Genomic DNA, 23,326 nt, shown 5'->3' on the forward strand with positions numbered 1-23,326 from the left:
GCTGCTCTGTATGAGTCATATGCACAGATCAGCCGTAAAATTATGACCACCCGTCTAACATTGTGTAGGTCCCCCTTTTGCCGCCGACTCGACATCCACATCCAGCCAATGAGAGCAGGCAGCTGGCAGAGCGGGCAGCTACTTTTTCACTGCAAAACACTCTTTACTCCCCTCCTGCTCTCTCTGCAGCTCTGACAATCCCTGCTACCTGCGTGTGCTAATCCTTTATTTGGGGAATTTGGAGGCCAAGTCAACATCCTGAACTCGTGGTGTTCCTCAACCCATTCCTGAACAAACATTGTGCATTATGCAGCAAGCAGCAACAATGTTAGGCATTGTAGTTGAAGGTGTTCTGTTCTATTCATATGGAGAAGTTATAGACTGTACTCAGAAAAATATAATACAGTTAGATTGTTCCTCACTACATTCAGTTGCTGGTGAAACACACACACACACAAAACTTGTGGGGTCCTGCATTTTTCCACACACACACGTACGTATATATCATTATATACATCTATCTCAATACTATATCTTCCTCCATACCTCCATATATACACAAGCTCATACTATCACTACATCTCACTTTTAGAGAACTATCTTCGCATTTCCTGTACTTTCTTTCTTCTACATTTTTGACTTAGGAGTGTATGTTATCAGACTTATGAAGATAACATTTGCCTTCAGCCTATAAACCTTTGAGACCAACTTACTTGTGTAATGTTTGACATTCTTCAAACAAAATGGAGGAGTCAGACATCTTTCTCTGCCTTGGGATCAGGGTGGACTCCCCTGTATACACAGCTTTCTATCTATGAGACTGATAATTATAATATATATACCCATTCTGATTGGGTCCACACCCTGGTGTGGGATCTATTTCCCCATATACTTCCAGTGGGTAGGTCAATGTCCTACCATTTGATGGGTCCATCCTGGTTTGTGTTTTTCACCCAGACTTTTTGTCCTGATCTGAGCTCTTGTCTTTTATTTGTTTCGTGCCTTGAGTTGAACCAGGATGTTTGTTTCTCCTTCATGTCCTGATCCTTCCTTTTGAAAGCCTAGCAGTCAGGCCACCTAGACAGAACCTTATCTTGACTGAAAGGCAAGGGCATCCTGATATTTCAACCCATCAACAGTTGTAGAGGGGATGATCCATGTGACAAGGAGATAGCCCTGTAAGCTATGAGGGCCTTATGTGGATCCTCCTCTTAAACAGGAGAGATTTCTCCGTCCACACAGCCCTTTCTGCTTCCCCATTATTTTGAAGAATTGAATTCTGTTAAGTTCACTCCGGGAAAATAAGCAAAGGCCCATTTCCCAAATGATAAACTATTCCTTTAACAGTGTCTGAGATTTTCTTTTTTTGCTTTTGTTGATCTGAGCAACATCAAAGATTTACCCAAACATCCATCGACTTGCACTGCATGTCATTTTTCATCAATGCTGTAAAGAATAAAAGAAAGAGGAGTTCAAAGTGCTGCATTATAAAAATGGCACATTTATTGCTACAGAACGGTCATGAACATGAACCTCATTGAATCACTACAAGATGAGAACCAACAGGCAACTGTTGGGCTAGTACGAGGAAGAATAAAACCCTCAGCACAGAAATCAAAAAGAACCTGTTTCCCAACATCTCCACTGATCTGGAATAAAAACAAAGTGTAATAATAACAACATCAACAATAACAGCAACCATAAGGACAATAATAATTATATAACATAAAAAACAAATTTAAAGAATACAACATTAACCAGAAATAATTAAGAAAATGGAAGTGTAGAAAAGAACATGTACACCAAAAAATACAATGAAATAAAGAGGCACTCAGCCACACACTGGGGGAAAAATGTAACTGCTGTATTTTTGTAAGTTTTTATTATTTGAATTTTTTTCTGATATTTTGTTTCGTTATTTGTTGCTGAGATGGGACGTTCCCAACCGTGGCCTCTAACCATGACCCATCACACAAGAAGCCTCACAGGCTCGTCTTCAGTAACACGTAGGTCAGATAAAATATTACAAAATAATTTTAAAATTACAAAGTGGAATATTTTATTGTAGTTACTCTGTTTCAGTCATACAGTAAGCTTGCATTTTGTCTTTACTTATTATTCTCAATAGTTACGGTATAAAAGTATTGCCCCTACCAAAAAGTAAGCCAAATATATTTGAATTTAAATTAATGATTGATTTAGGTCAAATATGGGGTTTATAATAGGGTGCACTAAGTCTACTCATAGCAAAAGAGCACTAGACAAAGGAAGCTTTAACAAAAAGCCCAGGCACTGATAACAGGGTATTTTTTTGTTTTCCATCTCTTCACTGATTTGCATCACTAGGAACAAGACGAAAGAAAAAAGGCCACGTGTCATATATTTTCACCTTCACATGATTATAATACTGAAAAATGAAGCATGTTCTTCCAGACTATTAATAATACTTACAGAGAGAACATGATGAACTGAAAAAGCAGGTGAGTCGACTTCATCTCAGTCAACTAATTTGTGCTTGTTGTTGGAAACTACAGAGTACAGTGTGCTATGGGGAATTTTTTCAATTTTTATTTTTAAATGTTTTAATGAATTGTTCCCTGGTATTAATAATTTGTATTTACATTAGAATTTTGGGGCCTCCAATTGCTAAATAATATCCTGCTTCCTGACCTCTGAAGTTCTGCCCACATCTGATTTGTTCACCGATTCAGTCAGTTTTGTTGTAGTTCTCTTTGATGGTTGTTTTAGTTAGTTGGGGAAACAATCAACCAATCAGAGCTTTGAAGGTGGGATTAACAATGCAGATGTTATCTTCTTGTGATGAAAGAATGGTGGCAAGCATGGATCAGATGGATGCAGATGTGCAGGTTGTTGTTAATTACAACTCTTAAATTCACATTTATAAAACTATGAACTTTTCTCATCCTCAGCTCATCTTATATGGTCAGTTCACCAAAAGCACAAATAAACATTCCTGTATATTCCAAGTAGCGTGTTTGTGTTGAAACCTGAAACTCAGTATCAAATCCAGGTCTATCTGGTTTACATGTTTGAAAATATTGAATAGCTGTACATATAGAAATGATGAAAGAAGACATTATGGTTTTAGCAGCATTTAGTGTTGGCCCTATTTGTTGGCCAACAACAACTGGGTGCAGTGACTGCACATAGCATATCAAAAGTCCAGTCCTCATTTTTGAGTTGCTAGGCTGGAGCTCTTTCCTAACTCTACTGTCAACAAAAGAGAAAAGAGTTTGAGTATTTTTTCTCTTTTGAAGGAGTTAGGCTAGCATTTTGCCCCTGCTTGCAGTCTTTGTGCTAAGCTAGGCTACACACATCCTGGACCTCTCCAATTGATGTACAGAGATGAAAATGATATGCATCTTCTAAACTGACTCTGGGTGAGACTGTTTGGTAGGAACAACCAATTGAAAAACTATCATCACTAACTTTCATGAACACTAATCACACATGGTTTGTGAAATTTCATATCTCTCAAAAATGACAAAATCTTTTTGTCAAAAGCTTTATTTCTGTTATTTTCTTTACATCTCACAGCTCCCTTTGGGTTCTTTAACTACCTCAATTGTGAACTCACTTTTGTCAGCACAACTTCATACAAACTAAAATACTGGGGTGGTTTAATAAACTTCTTTTCCAAGAAAGTAAGACATATGCTTTTTTTTTTGCAGTTTAAATAATTTCTGGTGATTTATGGACATCAAACTGGAAAAAATATTCAATGCCTTCAATTAAATACTCAGCAAGAAGAAATTTAAAATACTGGCAGGAGTTTTAAATAGTTTTTTCTTCTGGCAGTGGACATTTGTACTTGTTGTTATATAGAAGCAAGACATGAAAACAGGCTGCTTTGATTGTTCATTTTGTCATTTTCTTTCACAGGAATTATAGTAATTTTCTGCAAGAGAAGTGCCATGTTAACATCCATATGGTCATTTGTATAAAACGTTTAAATTGTCTTTCAATTTTTTTTGTATGGAAAAAATACAAATTAAAATCAGCATTATATAAATGTACCAAATTTCAGATTTGTTGTGCTACTGATGTTGGTTAGTGCTCATGTATGCAGTATACAAGTGTATTTGTTAATTAAATGGGGTCAGCTATCATGAGAAAAGAGAGAAATGTTTCCTGTTTCTGACATTGCTGGGTAAAGAAAGGACAGGAGTGGCCATTTTGAATTCAACTCATTATTGCAGTAAAACTGGTACAGAGTAACAGATTACAAAGCTCATGGCACAGTCACTGAAAAAAGAGAAATGAGGTGTGTATGTACAACAAGGGAAGGAGGGAAAAGAAAAACATTTTGGCTATTAGAAACATCAGGGTAACATAAAAATGATACTGTTCGGGAGATGACTTGGTTATACATCAAAGAAAATATGAAATGAAGCACTGCAAAAATAACATTACGTAAAAAATACATTTAGCATTTACACCGACAGATTCAATCCTAGTGTTTAACCTAGGTCCGATTCAAAGCAGCTTTTCCTGTTTATAAAAAGCTCAATTTTAATGGTAAACACTAAAAACAAATGACTGAAACTGTCTTGCACATGATCTGATATCTTTTTGGCCAAATAGCTGATAAGATTGTTTGCAGATAACCTGCTTTTTTATATTAGCAACACTCCAATCTCCAAACAAAATTTTCATATATTAAACTTGAATCAGGTGCTGAGGGTCTTTCATTTAATCAACATTTACAACCCACCTTGAAGAAAATAAATGCACAGGAGTCAGAGCCGGCCCAAAGCCACCAGGTGGAACCAAAGTTAATTTGAGTACCTAAGTTACGTTTTTGTCATAATTTTAATTAAACATAAAATCTTTGAATTTGTTAAACCCCCTTATAACATTTTCTGAAAAGGTGTTTTCACAAAAACGTTGTCTATAACAATTATTACAACAGCTTTATAATAGGAAAAATTTGGGATTATCAAAATAAATTTTGCATGTACATAACAATTTCTGAGTTATGACATCATGTGTTTTTATGAATTTTTGCATTCGCACTTTCACTACTAATAGCATGTTACAGAGTGGGTATTAGTTTTACCAGTTTCACTAGGTTATTTTTTTTTGAAAATCAAAGTCAAAACTAATTCTTGAAATGGTGCATAAAATGGCTCATGCCAGCTCTGACACGAGTGATTCTTTGTTTAAGCAAAGCTAATAATTTGACTTACACTTCAGATGGTTGGTAACCAAAACCACATACAGTACAGAGCACCACTGACTGACTAAAAGTTGGCACCTGGCTACCGTAATCGGACAAATACAACCATACTAAAAATCAATACAAGTTCATCATCATCACCTCTCACTGGCAAGTCCTCACCATACAGAAACCCCACAGAAAACGTTTTATGAGTATTTACAAAAAATACAATTAAAAATGGCAATGTAATGAGGAATGGAGAAATAAACAAATATCTTATATCTTTTATGATTTCTGATTCCTTCCATGAACCATCAAAAATGTTCCCCACAGATATAAACATAATGTTGAAAAAAAGAAATGATTCAGAACTTTTGACCTCACTACATTTTCAATGTGACACATTTTTTTCAACACATACTGAATTTTACTTTTTCATCTTTTAACAAAAAAACCGATACAACATAGTCCTAAAACACAAAATAACAACAGTCTACATGTAAAAATATAACTTTTACATACACAATTTCAAAATAATGGTAAAGTTTGCCATTTTGTTGCATACAATTTACAAACGTCTGTGTGTTGTTGCCTTGGATAGATAGCAGTGAATAGAGCTGATGGAACTCCGGTCCCATTTTGTCCTGCGCAGGGTGTCGTACTAGTCAGAGGGCGTTGTGGCAACAACAGAGATAACAACAAAGTCAGTTGAAAATTTATAACACTGAGGGGCCTCGCCAACTTCTGCCAGTTCAGTCTTAGAGAAAATAACTCCTCCCCAAGCAAACACTCCTTTGCAACAGAAAATAAAAAAATAACAGAAAATGGCACCCTCCTTATATATCGTATATATTTTTTGTACATTTATATATAGATTGATTTATTCAAATAGATTCTTTTCCAGTTTCCGTGCCATCCTGTTGATTGGGTAGGATTTTAACTGTGTCAAAATGACTACCGACAGAGAACAATGCTGTCAGATAGAGAATTGTGTTGTTTTTTTGTATTTGTTTTTGTTTTGTTTTTTTACATTTTCTATAATAGACATGTAAACCAGAACAGACAAAGAAAAAGTAATAAGAGAAAAGATTCTTCTTAAAAAAGAGAAAAAAAGAAAATCTGTTTTACAACATACAACCACACACTTTGTACTGAAGACTACATTGGCTTATGGACAAGCCGATCAAATATTGATAAAAAGCTGATAAGCTATAATACAAGAAGAGACGCGTTGTTCACCATGAAAACAGGGCTGGGGCTTGGAACAGGAAGGGTTCGGGGGTTAAGGAGGACTTGGGGCGACGAAAAGGACGGGTACGGGGATTCGTTTTGCTAAATCAAGCGTCTGTCTCATTGGATCGAAGCCAGAACACGCTGTCTACTTACATATAAGCGTACAGTACATTAAATACAGTTTCGTTTTTTTTATCCAAAAAATACTTTTTTTTCCTTTTTAGCTTTTTTTAAATTCCCAGGTCTGGTAAAAAACCTGACTGCATAGAACCTAACGACTAAGAACAGGTTTCCCTAAGCTTGCATCCTATTAAAAGACCAGGTAAATGTCCTCCTCTGGCAACTTGAATGATATGAACTCTAAAAAGGCACATTGGTAGAAGTGTGAATGTTCAAATTGCATCTGTGGGACTGCTTAGGTGGGGCATGAGGCTGGGTAGAAGGGCTAGGGCTCTGGTTTAGGGCTCATAAGGCTAGGGTCAGCAGAGAAGACAGCACTGGAACTGGGGATTAAACATAGGCCTGAGGATGGTTCAAACTTGGGCACGAGTAAAAGGAGACTTTCAGATTGACACCATTAAACAGTGGATGCTCCTCGAGATAGTCTTATTACCTTCATCTGTTAGGGTTAGTGGTAAGGTTAGGGTTTGAATATCCAGATAGTAGACCGTGATGCATAACAATGCAATACAAATTTAAGTTTCCTTCCTGACCTGGCCCGTTCTGATTTATTTTATTCCCACTATCACCTGATCAGGGTCATGACTTTTGTCACTGCCAGTCCAACCCTGTCCAGATCCTTTTCGTAATTTTCTTTCCCAATCCTGTATCACTCCCAAATCAATGTTGACTTCTCCAGAACTTCTAGCCAAGAAACCTGGCCAAGTGTAAGTACAAGAGGCAACTCTTTGAAATTCTTAAGTAATGTATTGTATTAGTGGTTAGGCTCCGGGATTGGACCACCCCCAGGTGACTGATCTGGTTTCAACTGATTCAAATATACCTATTTTAACAAATGTTTTGATTACATGTATATTATTCAAAATTTCTGGGCTCTACGTCAGGCATACCTGGTTACTGGACTCATACCAGACTCATAACTCATGACACAAGAATAGACAGATTTTATTCTGGTTGCTAACACTGGCCCAAAGCATCTCAGTGCTGCAGCTGATGCTAAGGCCAAATCAGCCAAAATCGGAAACTAGCGTTGTCTGGCAGTCATACAGTATATGAGTCACAGTCTACTCACATTTGGTCCTCTAGCACAATAACCGAAATTATGACTTCACTCAGCTGCAACCGTAGCTCATATAGCTACCTGGGAAAAGTTGCATTGGGTCACAACGTGACTGTTCCCGGATAGTGGGCCGCATTTAAAACAATTTCCTCTCTACTACTGTTTGGTTTTCCTGTCCCAACCAGTACAGACACTACTCTGCTATAACAGGAATACCACTGGGACTGCAGAATTCCTGACTAATCTCTATACCAAGCAAAGGATTGCAAGGACAATAAAATCTGAGGCAAATAATGGTCCGAGCAAAAGACACCTCAACAACAATAAACTTGTCTGTTATTTTTTTAGACAGCAAATGTCAATCAGAAAGTCCCCCAAGTTTGGTACTCAGGAAAGAAGTCTAAGGTTGGGGTAAGCCAGATATGAAATGAGAAAATGAAGGATATCTAATGAATCCAACACAGGAATGCTTTGACCACTGCAGCTTGGTCCTTAAGAAAATTATATACCCCTCACTCTGATAAATGTTCCCTTGCTTCCCCTGCATTGTCATTTAGACCTCTGGATTCTCTGTTTATCCTGCTCGCTAGCTGCTCAGGAGGTTGGCCCACTTCAGTCTTTTCTTTTCTCCTTACCCTTCCATGACTTCAGAAACTCTCATAGTTTTTCTTCAGGAAATCGGGAGCACTCGATTCGAGTAGAGTGATTGGGGTTCAGGGAATGTGCTGAATGTGAAAATGAATTTACTTCAGTGCTCAGTCCAGCCCTCTGCCCTCTCATCCACCCATTCATCCATCCACTATCATTTGCTATCGTCAGTCCTCTCAACCATCTGCCCAGTAATCCTTCAATTTCGGCAAACCATTTCAAAATCTGCCTGTTTTGCCTATGCTGATGAATATCTGACACTGACTCTGATTTGGGAAGTTTGCTAGAGCTCCTCCTTTCTGTCGTCATTTACAAACCCACAAAAACAATCTCAAATGAAGAATAGTCAAGAATAGTCTGTCCTTCCTGCCATGTTTAGAAGTACACTACAGCTGTCTTTCTTCTTTAATTCCTCTACCTTCGATGCTTTAAACACCTCAGTCCCTCTGGAGACACTCACTGATTGATTGAATAACTAATTCAACGATTGATTCTCTAGGTATTCTTTTCCCATCAGTAGATACACACAGGCCATTTTGGGTACAACTGTCCATTTGTATTTGTCTTCACACAAAAACATTAGCAGTGTGTACAGTTTTGTTGCTGTTAACAAAGTCAACAAACGTGGCTATCGTGGCTATTAGCATAAAACACTAATAAAATACATAAACATATTTAGATTTATTTTTACACTGACAATCTACTGTAAATGTTTGCAGTTATGAAGGAATGCATTAGAAGGGGAAGTACGAGTTTCCCCCGTTTTTCTTGTTTATCCCCACTCCTTTCTAGGCATCTATGATAGTCAAAAAGCGTAGCAAACTCAATTTCGTTCAGATCACTCGGCATATCAAGCACCTCCGGAAAGCAGTAGGGTCACAACATATACCTAATAGCATGTTCATTTATTCTTTAATCTGTGAAAATGTGGGGTTTATGAGAGGATGTATGAGAAGAAACTTGTTTTTTAGTGATGATTCCTTTTGTTTTTAGATTTATTTGCTTTGCTTCTACATGTGTATCTATCTGACAGGTTTGCATCCAAGAGGAGATCAGGCACAGCTTCATCCACAGTGTGGCGTAAGATTGCCATTCAGTCAGAGACGCGCTGAAGCTGCATTCAACAACAGCTGCGCAATGTTGCTTAAAAAAAATCTCTTTAAACACTTTATGATATGTTTTGCTGCGTTCTGAACAACTCCCCAACCCATCATTGCCCACATCCAGTAGCACTTTTTTAACAAGGTGACAAAAGGGAGATATATATATATGTATATATATATCTCCCTTTTGTTCTTCAAAACTGGGAATGCTGATAAAACAAGTAGTACAAGAAGTAGAATTTATTGGATAATGTGATACCAAAGACTTTTGCCCATTGCCGTCACTTTGTGTCAAAAGCTCCCACAAACTGCCACCCTGTAGCAGCCATGTTACAGTGGCTGTTTTAACGTCTCCACAAAGTAGCTTCCAGTTCACTTCAGCTGGAGATGTAAAGTGACGAAAGCAACTAATGTGACTCTGCAGTTCATGTCCTCGACAGAGCGGAGACGAAGGTGAGGAGGAGGATCAGAGACGACAGACAAGAGGAGAGAAAGAGGCTGATCTGATTGGTCAAGCTGAAGTTCCAGAGAATCTGATTGGTCAGGCTGAAGCAACAACAGGTTTGATCGATTGCTGGGTTGTCATGGAAATGTCGTCAGAGGAAGTGGTCACTCATCATCTTGATGAACTCTGGCACCTTAGACCTGGAGAGACAAAGAGAAAAAAATACAGGAAGGGAGGATTTGGAAGGAAGTTTTCACAGAACATTGTACACACAAACACCCACAGAGAAAAAAAATGTGTTCTCTTTAATTGTAAAGCCTAGTGGTAGCTTTATGTCCTTGAACCCAATTTGCTCAATAAAATCCATGGCAATCGAGGCTACTGAGGCCAACAGTACTTCCACACACGGTCCACACATGACTTACGTGAATGACTAATCATTCATGCAGCACACCTGGACACACCACCGCTCACTGAACAGATCTCTGCCTCACTGCCAGAAACAACTGTCTCCACCTGCTGGCATGTAAAGCCGTCTGCTCCCAGCGCTGTTCCAAAGACTTCTATTCCTGTCATCATCACGCATAGACCAGTAAACCGAAATGTGCACATCCCACACAGAAATAATAGTAATCTCTTAAGGATTAGGACAACTGCACCAACTCCAGCACCCAGAACAAATTTAAAATGGTTCTCTTCAATGTGAGATCACTGTCAAGTAAGACTTTTATCTTAAATGATTTTATCTTGTCTGCAAATCTAGATTTTATGTTTTTAACTAAATCCTGGTTGCAAATGAATGACTATAGCCAGCTAGCTGAACTGTGTCCGCCTCAATATGATTGTTTTAGTCAACCGAGGGTCAGTGGTCGTGGTGGTGGGTTAGTGAGCGTGTATAGGAAAAATTTTAAATGTCATCAAGTACGCTGTGATGAATTTAACTCCTTTGAAGTTCTCACTCTTATTTGTTATAATTTATTGCCCCCCAAAACCGCCTGGAGGATTTTTATCAGACCTTCCAGAATTTTTATCTTCTCTGGTTTTAAATTATGACAGAATTATTCTTTGTGGCGATTTTAATATTCATGTTGATGACCCCACCAATGTTAATGCAACTGACTTTTTAAATATGGTCACTTCTTTTAACTTCAAACAACATGTCAAAGGGCAAACACATAACCGTGGTCATACACTGGACTTGGTTTTTACCCTGGGTGTCAGCATTTCCTCTGTGGAATTAGTGGACATGACCATATCTGACCACAGATGTATTGTTTTTAGCTCTGATTCTCCTGTTACTCATGCCGCCTCACCAAGCTCCGTGTGTTCTCGCATCTTTAATGAACAAAGTGTTTTAAAGTTTTGCACATTCTTTCAGAGCCAAAGCCAACACCTGTCTGATTCCAACACCAACAATCTGGTCGATCACTTCAATGCATATAAATGACAGCATTCGCAGCCTAAAAAGGGAATGCAGGAAAGCAGAGCACAGATGGAAAAAATCCATTCTCCAAGTCTATTACCTCAGTCTGAAGGATTTATTAATTAACTACAATAACATGGTTAAGGATGCGAGAACACACTATTTTTCTGAACTCATTACTACACATAAACACAATCCCAGGTTTCTGTTTAAGACTGTGGATCAGCTGGTAAACCCAACCCCTCCTTGTGCCTCAGCTGGAAGTAATGATGACTGTGAATTGTTTTTATCTTATTTTACCAATAAGGTGGTGTCAATCAGAGCCTCTATTACCCCCACGACCTCTTACTCAGAGGTCCCTCACCAGCAACAAGATAGTTTTAACCAGTATCACAAATGAGAGTGTCCTCCAGCCCACTTGATGTAATACCTACAAAGTTTTTACTGAAAGTGATAGATTCTGTTGGGCCCCGTTTGTTCTCTGTTTTTAACAGCTCCCTATCTACTGGTTGTGTCCCTGATTATTTTAAAACGGCTTGCGTGAACCCACTTTTAAAGAAACCTGGTTTAGATCCCTCCCTCCCACATAATTTTAGACCAATTTCAAAACTGCCTTTTATTGCAAAGATTCTAGAAAGAATTGTGTCCAAACAGCTGCTCACTGTACTGGAAAATAACAAAATATTTGAAGTGCTTCAATTTGGTTTCAGGAAGTACCACAGCACTGAGACTGCCCTACTTAAAGTCACCAATGACCTTTTAATGTACTCCTGGACCGTAGCGCTGCTTTTGACACCATTGATAACAACATCATGTTAGACAGACTGAGGCACTGGGTGGGCATCTCTGGTACTGCCCTAGAATGGTTTTCATCCTACCTGTCAAATAGGAAGTTTTGCATGTCTGTAAACAGCTATGTCTCTTCGTTCTGTCCAGTTAAATATGGTGTGCATCAGGGGTCGGTCTTAGGACCCATTTTGTTTTCCTTGTATCTGCTTCCCCTTGGACATATTATCCATAAACATGGCATTTCTTTTCATATTTATGCTGATGACACACAAATTTACTTGCCCGTCAGATCCACAGACCCTGGAATGCTGAGTTCACTTAACAACTGCCTTTGTGAAGTTGTTGAAATGGATGTCAAATAATTTCCTCCAGCTGAACTCAGACAAAACAGAAATCCTGGTCATCGGGTCCCAGCAGATGGCAAATCAAATACTGCCATCTGCTGGTTCGCTAGTAAATCACATTAAGCCTGTGGCAAAGAACCTTGGTGTTTGGTTTGAAAGTAATTTAAATTTCGAGCAGCACACCACAAAACTTGTTCAATCATGTTTTTATCAACTTAGAAATATAGCTCAAATTTGGTCTATGTTAACTTTTAAGGACACCAAGACCATTTTACACGCCTTCATCTCATCACACCTGGATTATTGCAACAGCCTTTTCACCTGTTTAACCCAAAAATCTATTGATCGACTCCAGACTGTCCAGAACTCAGCTGCCAGGCTTTTAACCAGAACAAAGAAATATCACCACATCACCCCTATTTTAGCTTCATTACACTGGCTCCCAGTGTGTTTTAGAATTGACTTTAAAATTCTATTGATCACTTTTAAAGTTCTTCATGGCCTCTCGCCTTGTTATATTTCTGAACTTTTAGTCCCATACACACCAGCATGTACCTTGGGATCCTCAGGCAGAGGTCTGTTGTCTGTTGTCTGTTCCAGAGTCTCGACTGAAAACTAAAGGGGACAGAGCGTTTGCTGTCAGGGCCCCGAGGCTCTGGAACAGCCTGCCCGAGGAAATCAGGTTGGCTGAGTCAGTGAACTCTTTTAAGTCCCTTCTTAAAACATACTTTTATAGGAGAGCCTTTCCCGATCTTATTTGACTTTATTTTATCCCTTTTATTTTACTTATTTTATATTTATCTTAAACGTGTATTTTGGTCTTTTCAATGTTTTCTTGCTTGTATTGTTGTCTTTTGGGTATTGTATTGTTGTCTTTGCACTTGTTGAAGCACTTCGTAACTTGTTTTTGAAAAGTGCTCTACAAATAAAGATGGTTATTATTATACTTTAAGGTGGGGTATGCGATTCTAATCCAATACAATCCAAAAAAATCCAATGTTTGTACACAGCCCTGGCTCTGTAAATGGGAAACAAAGTGGCTTGGACTGGGCCACACAACACTATTCCATTATAGCAGCAGAAGAGTTGTAAGTATTGCTGTCTGGAGTTGGTGTGTCTGGAGTTGGTGTGCTGGCATACCGCACCCCCCCAACCAGTGGCAGCCTCAAAAGAAGGAATCAATAAATGATTAGCAGAAATGTGAAGTATGTGATATAGCATTGCACTATTAGTGTAACAGCTACATCACTGTCAGGAGTGGTCACAACAAAGACAGACTTTACCCGGCTATAATGATTATGTCAGAAGAAGGACAAATCTCAAAATCTATGCAGAGTAATAAAATAAAAGACCATATTTTTTACATAATTTCTAAAAAAAAAAAAAAATTTGGTTCCTCTGGCTTCTCCTAATGCTCCAAATACTATTTGCAAGAATCCAGCTAAATTATTAACGTCGGCTACAAGCAGGTTACAGGTTTTGTTTACCACAAAACGTTATAGGCTTATTAGGTTCGATAGGCCAGAGGGATGTGTTTATTAATAGTAGATTATAAACTGTCATTAGTTTTAGACACAGTGTAATTATGCAATACGGTTGTACTCTAGTGGTTATTGAAAAATATGTTACAGTTGTTGTTGCATGCCTAATAATGTTAGGGTAACAGGAAAATGTTGCTAAGTAACATAAGAGTGATGATAATCCAGTACATGCTTTGCATTAGATATACAGTAGTATTCTAGGCAGACCGGCATGGCATGCAGCAGATGATACAACTCTCATTACAACCATAAGAGACTTGAGACGTGACTTGGACTTGTGACCGAAGACTTGAAAAGTCAAGTCTCAAAATTACTTGTGGGCGTCTGTGCAAACAGAAATGCAATAAATTGTTTTTACAGAAAACAAAGTTGTAGAGGAAAGAACAGAAACAATACACACACAGTCACACATAAAAATCACACTTACTGCCAATCTGTTGTTAAAATGTACCCAGACCAGACAGAAACTCAAGTTCTGGCTTCTGTTTTTAGCCAGCTGAAATATCAGCTCTGCCAGACAATTGAACAATGCACTTCTACAAATTCATTCAAATAAAGAAATGCTACCTAAGCGGCATTTGGTCAACATTGTCTGTGTACAATTTAACCTTTCTTTCCTACATTAGGGTGACAGTAAAAAGACAATACAACTGCAGAACAAAATTTTAATTCTGCTTGTTTGGTTTAAAGGCAAAAAATAAATAAATAAATAATTTTTCAACAGTATATATAAAGTTCAGACTGGTAACCAATTAGCACATTTATTTAAATAGTTGTTAACTTAAAGCTAACAATACTACTGTGATGCCGGATACCAGCATATTCTGCCTTAAACTGCCTTGGGACCCTACTACTGAATTTCTAATGGTACATTTTGGTATAGTATCTCAAGGTAAACTAAGCTACATGTTGGAGATACTAAGCTACATGTTGGAGACATTTTTAAACAATAAGCACCCCTTTTGTATTACCAAAGACTAACATAAATACAAACAAATCACCCCAATGTAGTGATTCATTATTCTTTGAAATCCCAAACTACATACACATTACATATCTGTATAGGTCTTTAAAAGTCTTTATAAAAAAGGTTGAAATATCAAATTTTGTCTTTCAAGTCAAATTTTTGTTTTGGTTAATATAATTCTATTCTGCAGGAAACAAATGGTTTCAAAGTACACAGACACTGCACGAATGGACATCAGACAACTGATGGACAAATCATTACTTGTCCATCTTCTCAGATAACTTTTGATCCTGAAAAAAGGATTTCCCATTTCCTCATTGAAAGCCAAATATATATATATATACATAAAAAACACCAAAAACCTATATACTGGTCACTTCGACTTATTTTCATTTGAGGTGTATTTAGCTTGCCATATATTTTAAATTTTAAGTGATGGGATTTATAAAATGTTTGCTTGAAGTTTCTGGACTGGTTTCTGAATTCCAATTCTTTGGTTTGAATTAAAGGTACAACAGCAGATTAGTTTATAAGTGAAATCTGACCATTCAGGGGGGGAGGAGATGTTGCTGCGTTTTACATTTGTCCCAAGGGGTTTGACCCGTCGCCCATGGCAGCGGCGGCGTGGTGCACGGCGGCCAATGAAAGGGGAGCTCCGTCCGATGTCACGGTGACCTTCTCCTCCTCACGACGCTTCAGACAGGCCGCCTTGGGGTTCAGGTTTCGCTCTGGACAGAGGGAGAGAGAGAGGAGAGACTGTCATTAATTCTGTTGTTTTCTGTCTGTAAAAAAGTGTCCTGACAGTGTTTTGTGTCTCATTACTAGTAAAAAAAACTAAATTAGACGGACTAATTAGACTGAAGACCGTTACTCACCTAGTCACCAGAGCAAATTCCCTGTATGTGTAAAAACTACTTGGCAATAAAGCTGTTTCTGATTTCTGATATTTGAAGAAGGCAAAACCTTCAGCCAGGTTGAACACAATCAACAGGTTCCACTGCTGCCCTCTCCTGGAGCTCCTGGAGCACTACATGCGCTAGAAAGTATCATATTTAACCTCTTGAACCCTGATTTCCACCTTACATTTCCATTAAAGCATCTTTAAAGTTAGAATAAAGACAGTTTTTCTTCTATTTATTTTTACATATCGTAATAATATCACACGCATTTGCCCAAAATTAACCTGACATATTTGCAGAAACTTCAAAACCTCCCCTAAGATTTAAAATAAAGTTCTGTGAGTTTGAACAAAGCTTGGCTGCACAGCATGCGTTTATAAAAGGTAAAGCCACCTGTGGTTCGGGAGATAATGTGTGAATAATTTCACCTTATTAGTGATGGCATCTGGTTGAACCCACACTCAACCTTGACAAACTATCATTTGAAAGGGCAAATAATGTATAGTATAACATATAGTTGATTCTATCTGTAACTTTGCATTACTCTACATATTTCTGTTACCAAATCCGATTAAAAAAAACAAAAAAAACCCCAATTTCCTAAAACAGCTGGGGACTGTTTTTGCTTGGTTAGTTTGAAAGAGTTTCCTTTCAGACCAGCCAAGGATAATGACTGTAGACAAAAAGATTCAAGATCAGTCACCAAAAAAAAAAAGGTGGACTTTAGGGATAAAGTTAACTCAAATGAACTTTAAATCAAATTTGTTTAATCTAGAACTTGGTCACTAGCAGGTTCATAATTGTATATAATACATGAATATAAAATGTCCATTGGTGATATGATCATAACTGGGGAGTTTGTGTTTTTTCTATAATTATAATGGACAACCTGTGTAGACACAATTTCGGCCCACAACAAACAAACGAACAAATAAAAAAAAGGAGGATAAAAGCAAAGAAATCTGGTGCAGTAGTTGTCTGTGGTTTATAATGTTAGTTACTGAGGTCAAAGGTCATGTGTTGTTTAATGAAACTGACCTCGGACTTGTTGCTCCAGACTGAGGATGACAGCCACGGCCTGGTGCAGGATCAGTAACTTGGTCTGAGGTTTATCGCTCTTCAGGTGCAGCTGGACCATCCTGCCCAGCTCCTTGAATGCCTCGTTGATGTCACGGACGCGCAGACGCTCCCGTGCGTTGTTGGCCATCCTCCGTTCCCTCTCTCTCTCCATCTTCTGCTCCGGAGACAGGTCCTCGTCGTCGTTGTTGCTATGGTGACCAATGATGAGCGCGAGGAGGAGCCAGGCAAGAGAAAGCAGGGGACGAGGAGGAGGAAGGGGAGGATTTGAGGATGAAAGCGCAAGCTTTACAAAATGATTCACTGAGTGACACGATAACAAGGAACTGGGCTTGGGAACAGACATCATGTTGTGCTGCATTCTGGGTATTCCAAGTCTGCCACAGATGTCAGCAGCAACTGCATGTTTACATCTGAGATTTTTGACTGAAAATGTACAGTGAAACAACCAGAAGAGGAGGATCCACTCTACACAAACTGGCGCAGTACAGAAGACATGGCGCCAGGATGAAACAAAGCCATTTGAAGATGGATGTTTCAATAACTGAAACTTTATGTATATCTTTTAGTACAGAAGTTACAAGAAGAATTAGGTAATGAGTCCCATTCGGACTGGATTCATTTCCCAAGGTCAGGTGGGATGATTTTAACATTAACTGCCCTGGTCAGTGATTTTAATCCCGTCCACAGCGCGTTTGTGGGTAATTTCTCACGCCCACCCAAGTAATAATTACAGCTGCCAACAGGTTTTAAGGGAGTTGGCTGGTCCTCGTGTTATTCAAATCCCACCTGGAGCGATGTCCTTGTATTTTAAAATGGATCTTAAAGCTTCTTTCTTTTTTATTTTTTAGTCAGCTCACTGTGAAATTGGAAATTTTTTTTTGTGAAAATGGTGTAAGTCTAAGATGTTTTGCTAATGTGACAGATGGAAACATGCTAAAACAATAGGCTTATTTGATGCTTGTTAGTATATTGTTGTTGATATATGGCACACTTCTTTTTGATTTAATCCTTACACCCCTTCCCTATTGGAGGCATTTTAACCTCTGACCAGGCCGTCATTGTAAATAAGAATGGGTTCTTAACTGACCTGCCTGGGAAAATATAGGCAAAATATTTTTTTTAAATAAACAAAAATTTATGCCATGTAATGTAAGCTCAGCAACAGGTAGGTGTTTTTAGGGCAGTAAGGCAAATTAACTATTACTGCATCAACTATCACTACTGAAGAAAACCTGAGAACCTGATGATTCTCAGGAAAATTTCTAAAGCCTCTTTTTTCTAAGATTTCTAAATGTATTTATGGACATTTAATAGCAAATGGACATCAGCTGGGGATTGGGTGTGTTATGCTAGTAAGGGCTAATGTAGCCCCTGCAAGCCTCAAGCAGAGATGAGGAGCAGGCTTTAGAGGTCTCATAAGTTTCTTTCTAACTCCACACCAATGCAAAAATGGGCATCCACATGAGGCCAAAGGTGACCAGAAGCACAATGAAGTGCAGACAACCAGCTGCCAACGACTTTGTTGGATCACATGACAGTAAGTTCCCAAACCCTGTAACACAGCATGGGTAACATTTCATGTTCATTGTTTTTTTATCTTCATCATCATCATCACCATCATCATCGTCATCGTCATCATCATCGTCATTATTATCATCATCATGACCGCCACCATGATATACAAATCTCTGGGTTTGGAATCCAAATGTTTCTGATTTGAGTTGTCCTCCAGGTGAAAAATGTCGTTGGAGGGGTGAAGACTGCTCACATCCAGGATGGGAAATTACCAAAACTAACACTTTTGATCTTTTATTGATTCAAATCTAGCTGAAGGCTTGTAGTTTCTCGTCAACAGCAAGAATGTTCATTTTCAATGTTTCTGTTGGTGCTGATTTCCCAGCTCTGAATGTGAGGCGGCACTTCTTTGAGAATATTGACTGTGGGCTCTACTCTGTTGTGTGAGAAACAGTTAAAACCAGGCCCAAAACCATGGAGAGACTGACGGAATCAACCGTGAGCTGCACGTCCACCAGGAATGTCTCTTCGTCTTTACGGTGCTTTCTTTGCTCAGAAACATCAACAGCAGCCGTGTTAAAAAAGAGCGATGCCTGGTGGACACGGACATTTAGCGTACAAGAAGTCTCTGTATTAGCTGATGTATTTAGCTGCTTCTCATCACACTTGGTCACTTCATCAAAGTCAAGAGGCTGGTTCCCAAAACACTCTCAGCTTAAAGTCCTTCCTTGTCTACCTTCTCTCCAAAAAACAAGCTCATGTTTCTGATCTCAACTGAACACTGAGTTTTGTTTTTGTGGTTGCTGCCCAGTGGTGGAAAAAGTATTTTACTTAAGTCAGTAGTGATGCCACAGTGTAAAAAAGTCCTGCCTCATGGTAAAGTGGTAAATCTCACATGTCTCGTTTTAAATTCATGCTCTATCCTATGAAGATGCTGAATGATCAAATGTTGATCAAACAGATTGTCACTTCAGTTTATAAAAAATCCAATTCAAGTGTAAGAGTCTCCTGGAGAGTTTTTTTTTATCAATGACATTTTGAACAAGGAAGATCTCTGAGCATGTAGGTGTTTTGGGGAAACGCAAGTACCAGCCCAGCTTAGATTTTTGATGGAAGCGAACGTCTGTGGGTAGGCGGGGTTACCTAGATCTTGACCTATCAAGAGCTTTGAGGTCCTTGCTGTCGGGATCCTCCTTCTTGGAGTCCAGGGGTTTTGTGTCCTGCAGGAGGTTCTCGTCCCCCTCGTCCTCAGACTTGATCTCCGAGCTGACGGAGGAGGTGCTCTGGCCCTGAAGGCCTCCGGACAGGGCTGCGGGAGGATGGAGGAGTGGGGGGAGAAAGGAGAGGAGGGATTAGAAGATGCACACAGATAAATACAATTTATGGCATCTTGACTTAGGTCACGTGATGAAACCTGGGCCAACTCCATTGGCTGAAAGAAAACGTGTATTTTGGTACAAATACAATATGTATTTGATTTAGCTGCCCTTCATGTGCAGATTATAGCCTAAAGACCATGGATGCAGACTTGTGACAGAGAGGTTGCCTATTTTGAATCCTGAAATGCATCAGACAATTTGACATTTACACCCACTTTAAATTGACGTAAATACTCAGGCTTAAAATTTCCTCAAAAAAGTTGTCCAAATGACTTGCTCTCAGTAGTAAAGTAGCATGACTTACAGCACCATGAAAGTTGTGTTTAGTCTAGGTGGTGAGAACTGAGTTGACGAAGGATAACTGTGCTCCCCAAGCAACATGTGTTAAGTGTAAGCAAGTAGCGTGACATTTTTAGGCAGTCAGAAAACAGTCTAGGGAGGATGTTTGTTTGGATGGATGGTTGAGGAACTTTGACAAGATGACCACTGTTCACATCCACTTCCACCAGTCAATGTTGGTTTCTTTCAACCATGACCACAAACTTTTCCTAACCTTAACCAAGTGGCCAAACTTAACCAAACCTCAGCCATCCAGTAGCAGAGACATATAAAAAAACACTCATACATTGGTTTTTTCAGAAGCAACTGACAAATTACTTATTTTGTGTGACTATGAAATGGGGTACTTCTAGATGTAGGAATACCTTACTAAAGTCACACTTCTTGGTTCATTAAAAAGGGGCAGACTGGTTTGTTGACGTGTGAACATTATGTTGCGTAGTGTACATCAGTTTCTAGAGGTAATTCCAGGTCAGACTTATCAATAATTTCTGACAACATCTCCCACTCAGGAACCACATCAGTAGTAACAAAACGGTGGCAATATAGCTGCAAAGCCTCCATCACTGTCAGCTACATCTACATAGAATCTATTATTAACACTAATGTAAGAAAAAATGAGCTACACACTGTTTGAATCTGTGTCATTTGTTGGTTAACCTCTACAAATAAAATTAAAAAAACCTTCTAAAGACAGAATATGTAAGCCCGTTCTTCCCATTCTGCTGACGTAGTGTGAATGCAGCAGCAGCCCTGTCTGAACACGACTAATTCTCCAGTCGACCTCCAAGATGGCGGCATAGGAGAGCTGTGATGCAAACGTAAAGCCTCTGTACCCTCTATCTGCCTCTCTCCTCAGCTGAACAGCGCAGTCTTTATTTGACGGCTGCATGGATCCGTCGCTGGGACGCTGCCAACTTCTCAGTCAACACAAAACACTCCACTCTGTTCCCACACACACACAACCAACTGTCGGCCATTTTGAATCTCCGTCTGCCTGACTGGAGGCATTTTGTGTGCAGCTTTGAGTGACGGCCTGGGTTTTGTTTGTGTCATACAATCGCTGTGTTTGTGCATAAATAGCTGTATTTAAAAAAGCTTGAAACTGTGAAAAGTGACTTTGTGCTTCTAAATGCCTGATTGAACCCAGACAGACACAAACTGACACTGAGGAGACTGAACACAAAATGGGTGGTGGTGGGGGGGTGGCCCATCTGCTATCATCTGACAATGATTCAGCCTCTAGGGGCAACGGCCAATGTTTCAGGGCTTCCGATGTAGCCAGCGGGTAGCCGGATAACGGGCAAAGACTCCCTTTTTCAATGCGCTTGTCATTGTTACGGTCCGATTAGCAATCTCAGAACCCATTGGCTAGCGCTTCACAACGGTTTGCAGACACATTTTTAAAAAAGCTAATAAACAGCTAATCCATCCTAATACTGAGAATGATAAAGAAAAGTTAAATTGTCGTCATGTGATAACTCATGGGTTCCAAGATTACATTTTGGCCCATGCATCCTGGCTGTTTCTGGTCAATAGTACTCATGGACTTGTGGACTACAAATGGGAACCAGAACTCTTTCAGTACCAATCTGTTTATAGAGATTACATATAAGACACTCTAAATGGTTTAGCCCTCCTTCATTTGTTTAAATATTTTTTTCCCCCTTGTATTGCTATTTTTTGTTTATTTAGGTAATTAAAAAAGGGAGAAAGACAGTATATGAAGTATATAAATGAATTATAAATATAAACATAATAAACCATCAATATAATATAAATCTCCACTGCTCATAATTATTTTAAATTGAGAGCGAGAGAGAGCGAGAGAGAGAGAGAGGAGGAAACCACAGCTCTGCTACTGAGTTTGAAGTATTAGCTGCCAAAAACATTTTAATACCCTCTATTTACAGCCTCAACTCTGTGTGTGTGTGTGTGTGTGTGTGCATGTGTGAGAGTAAGGAACTTCTTATTCTGCCTGAGTGTGTGTGTTTCTCTTTCTCACCTCATTACACACTTGGCTCTGGCTGCAGCTGGCTGAACTTTGCTGCCAGCAGACTCATTTTCAGCCTTTAAAAATGAGCACAGGGCTAATTTGCTCCACAGCACGCTAATATACACGTTTCCTCCTCCATATTCATATCCTTCATACTCTATATTTATTTACGCTGCTCATTTTTTACCACTTGGGCAGTGAAGTCGAGGCTTGCTGAGGTCTAACTCCACATGTGCGCCTGGGATCGCCTGGATAGCCCATATTTGACTTACAACTTTTCCCCCTCTATTCAGTCTCATCTGCTTTGTTTTGCATCTCCATTTATTCCTCCTCCCCATTTTCTCTTGTCTGTCCTCTACAATGTTTTCATTTCACTTACTTTCTTTCTTCTACATCTATAAATTATCTATACTGTTAATTCTTAGAGGGTCAAGGGGGAGCTGGGGCCAATCCCAGTAGGCATCAGGGTACAGCCTGGACAGGTTGCCGGTCAATCATAGTGCTGAGACATAGAGACAAACAATCATTTAGTCACACCCAGTATGGGCAATTTAGAGTCGTGCCCTAACCTGCAAGTCTTTGGACCGTGGGAGGAAGCCAGAGAGGCCAGATCACCACTGCACCACGGTCCATATCTATATTGTGTTGTTCTTACTCATCTTCTTCTTTTGGCTTTTGAATATTTTTCTTCTTTTTTCTCTTCCCACTTAATTTGCTTTTTTTTCTCCAACTGTCTTTAGTCATTTGACATCTTTGATGTCTTTCTCTGCTTTTTCATCTTTTTCTTCTCATGATTTTCAGTCTGCTCTTTTTCTGCTATTTATGAATTTTTTGTCGTCTTTCTTTTTCTTCCCCTTCAGCTTTCTCTGCAGATCATCTCTATCGATTATTTTCTTCCTCTTTCAAATGTTTACAGAATGTCTTTTTCACCTTCTCTTCACCTTTACTTTTCTTTCCCTTTTGTGCTCCTCCATCTCCTCCAAAGCTTCTTTAAGAAGATACTACATGTTGCGAAATTCATTCTCCGCATTTAACCCATCCCTCAAGGGAGCAGTGGGCAGCCGCTGTGCAGCGCCCGGGGACCAACTCCAGATGTTTATCAGTGTCTGGTCAATAGCACTGACTGGAGAACCTAACATTATTTTTGATGGTGGGGGAAACCGGAGCACCAGGAGGAAACCCACGCAGACACGGGGAGAACAG

At 39.1% G+C, this 23,326-nt stretch overlaps 1 protein-coding gene across 3 annotated transcripts in view; it reads right to left on the reverse strand.

Annotated features, from left to right (window-relative positions):
* Window positions 1-1,481: 1,481 nt before the first annotated feature.
* Window positions 1,482-23,326, reverse strand: part of LOC123981413 (transcription factor 4-like) — a 245,674-nt gene continuing 223,829 nt past the window's right edge. For 2 of the 3 annotated variants that reach the window (XM_046066215.1, XM_046066217.1), the window contains 4 exons: window positions 19,553-19,718; window positions 16,853-17,082; window positions 15,496-15,643; window positions 1,482-10,051 (listed from right to left, as the gene is read on the reverse strand). In XM_046066215.1, coding sequence (XP_045922171.1) covers window positions 10,003-10,051; window positions 15,496-15,643; window positions 16,853-17,082; window positions 19,553-19,718 — 593 coding nt within the window. In that variant the 3' untranslated portion in view covers window positions 1,482-10,002. The remainder of the gene's footprint in view (window positions 10,052-15,495; window positions 15,644-16,852; window positions 17,083-19,552; window positions 19,719-23,326) is intronic. The other variant, XM_046066216.1, reaches the window with a different exon arrangement.

The sequence above is a fragment of the Micropterus dolomieu genome, linkage group LG13 (assembly GCF_021292245.1).
Source record: "Micropterus dolomieu isolate WLL.071019.BEF.003 ecotype Adirondacks linkage group LG13, ASM2129224v1, whole genome shotgun sequence".
Taxonomy (NCBI): Eukaryota; Metazoa; Chordata; class Actinopteri; order Centrarchiformes; family Centrarchidae; genus Micropterus; species Micropterus dolomieu.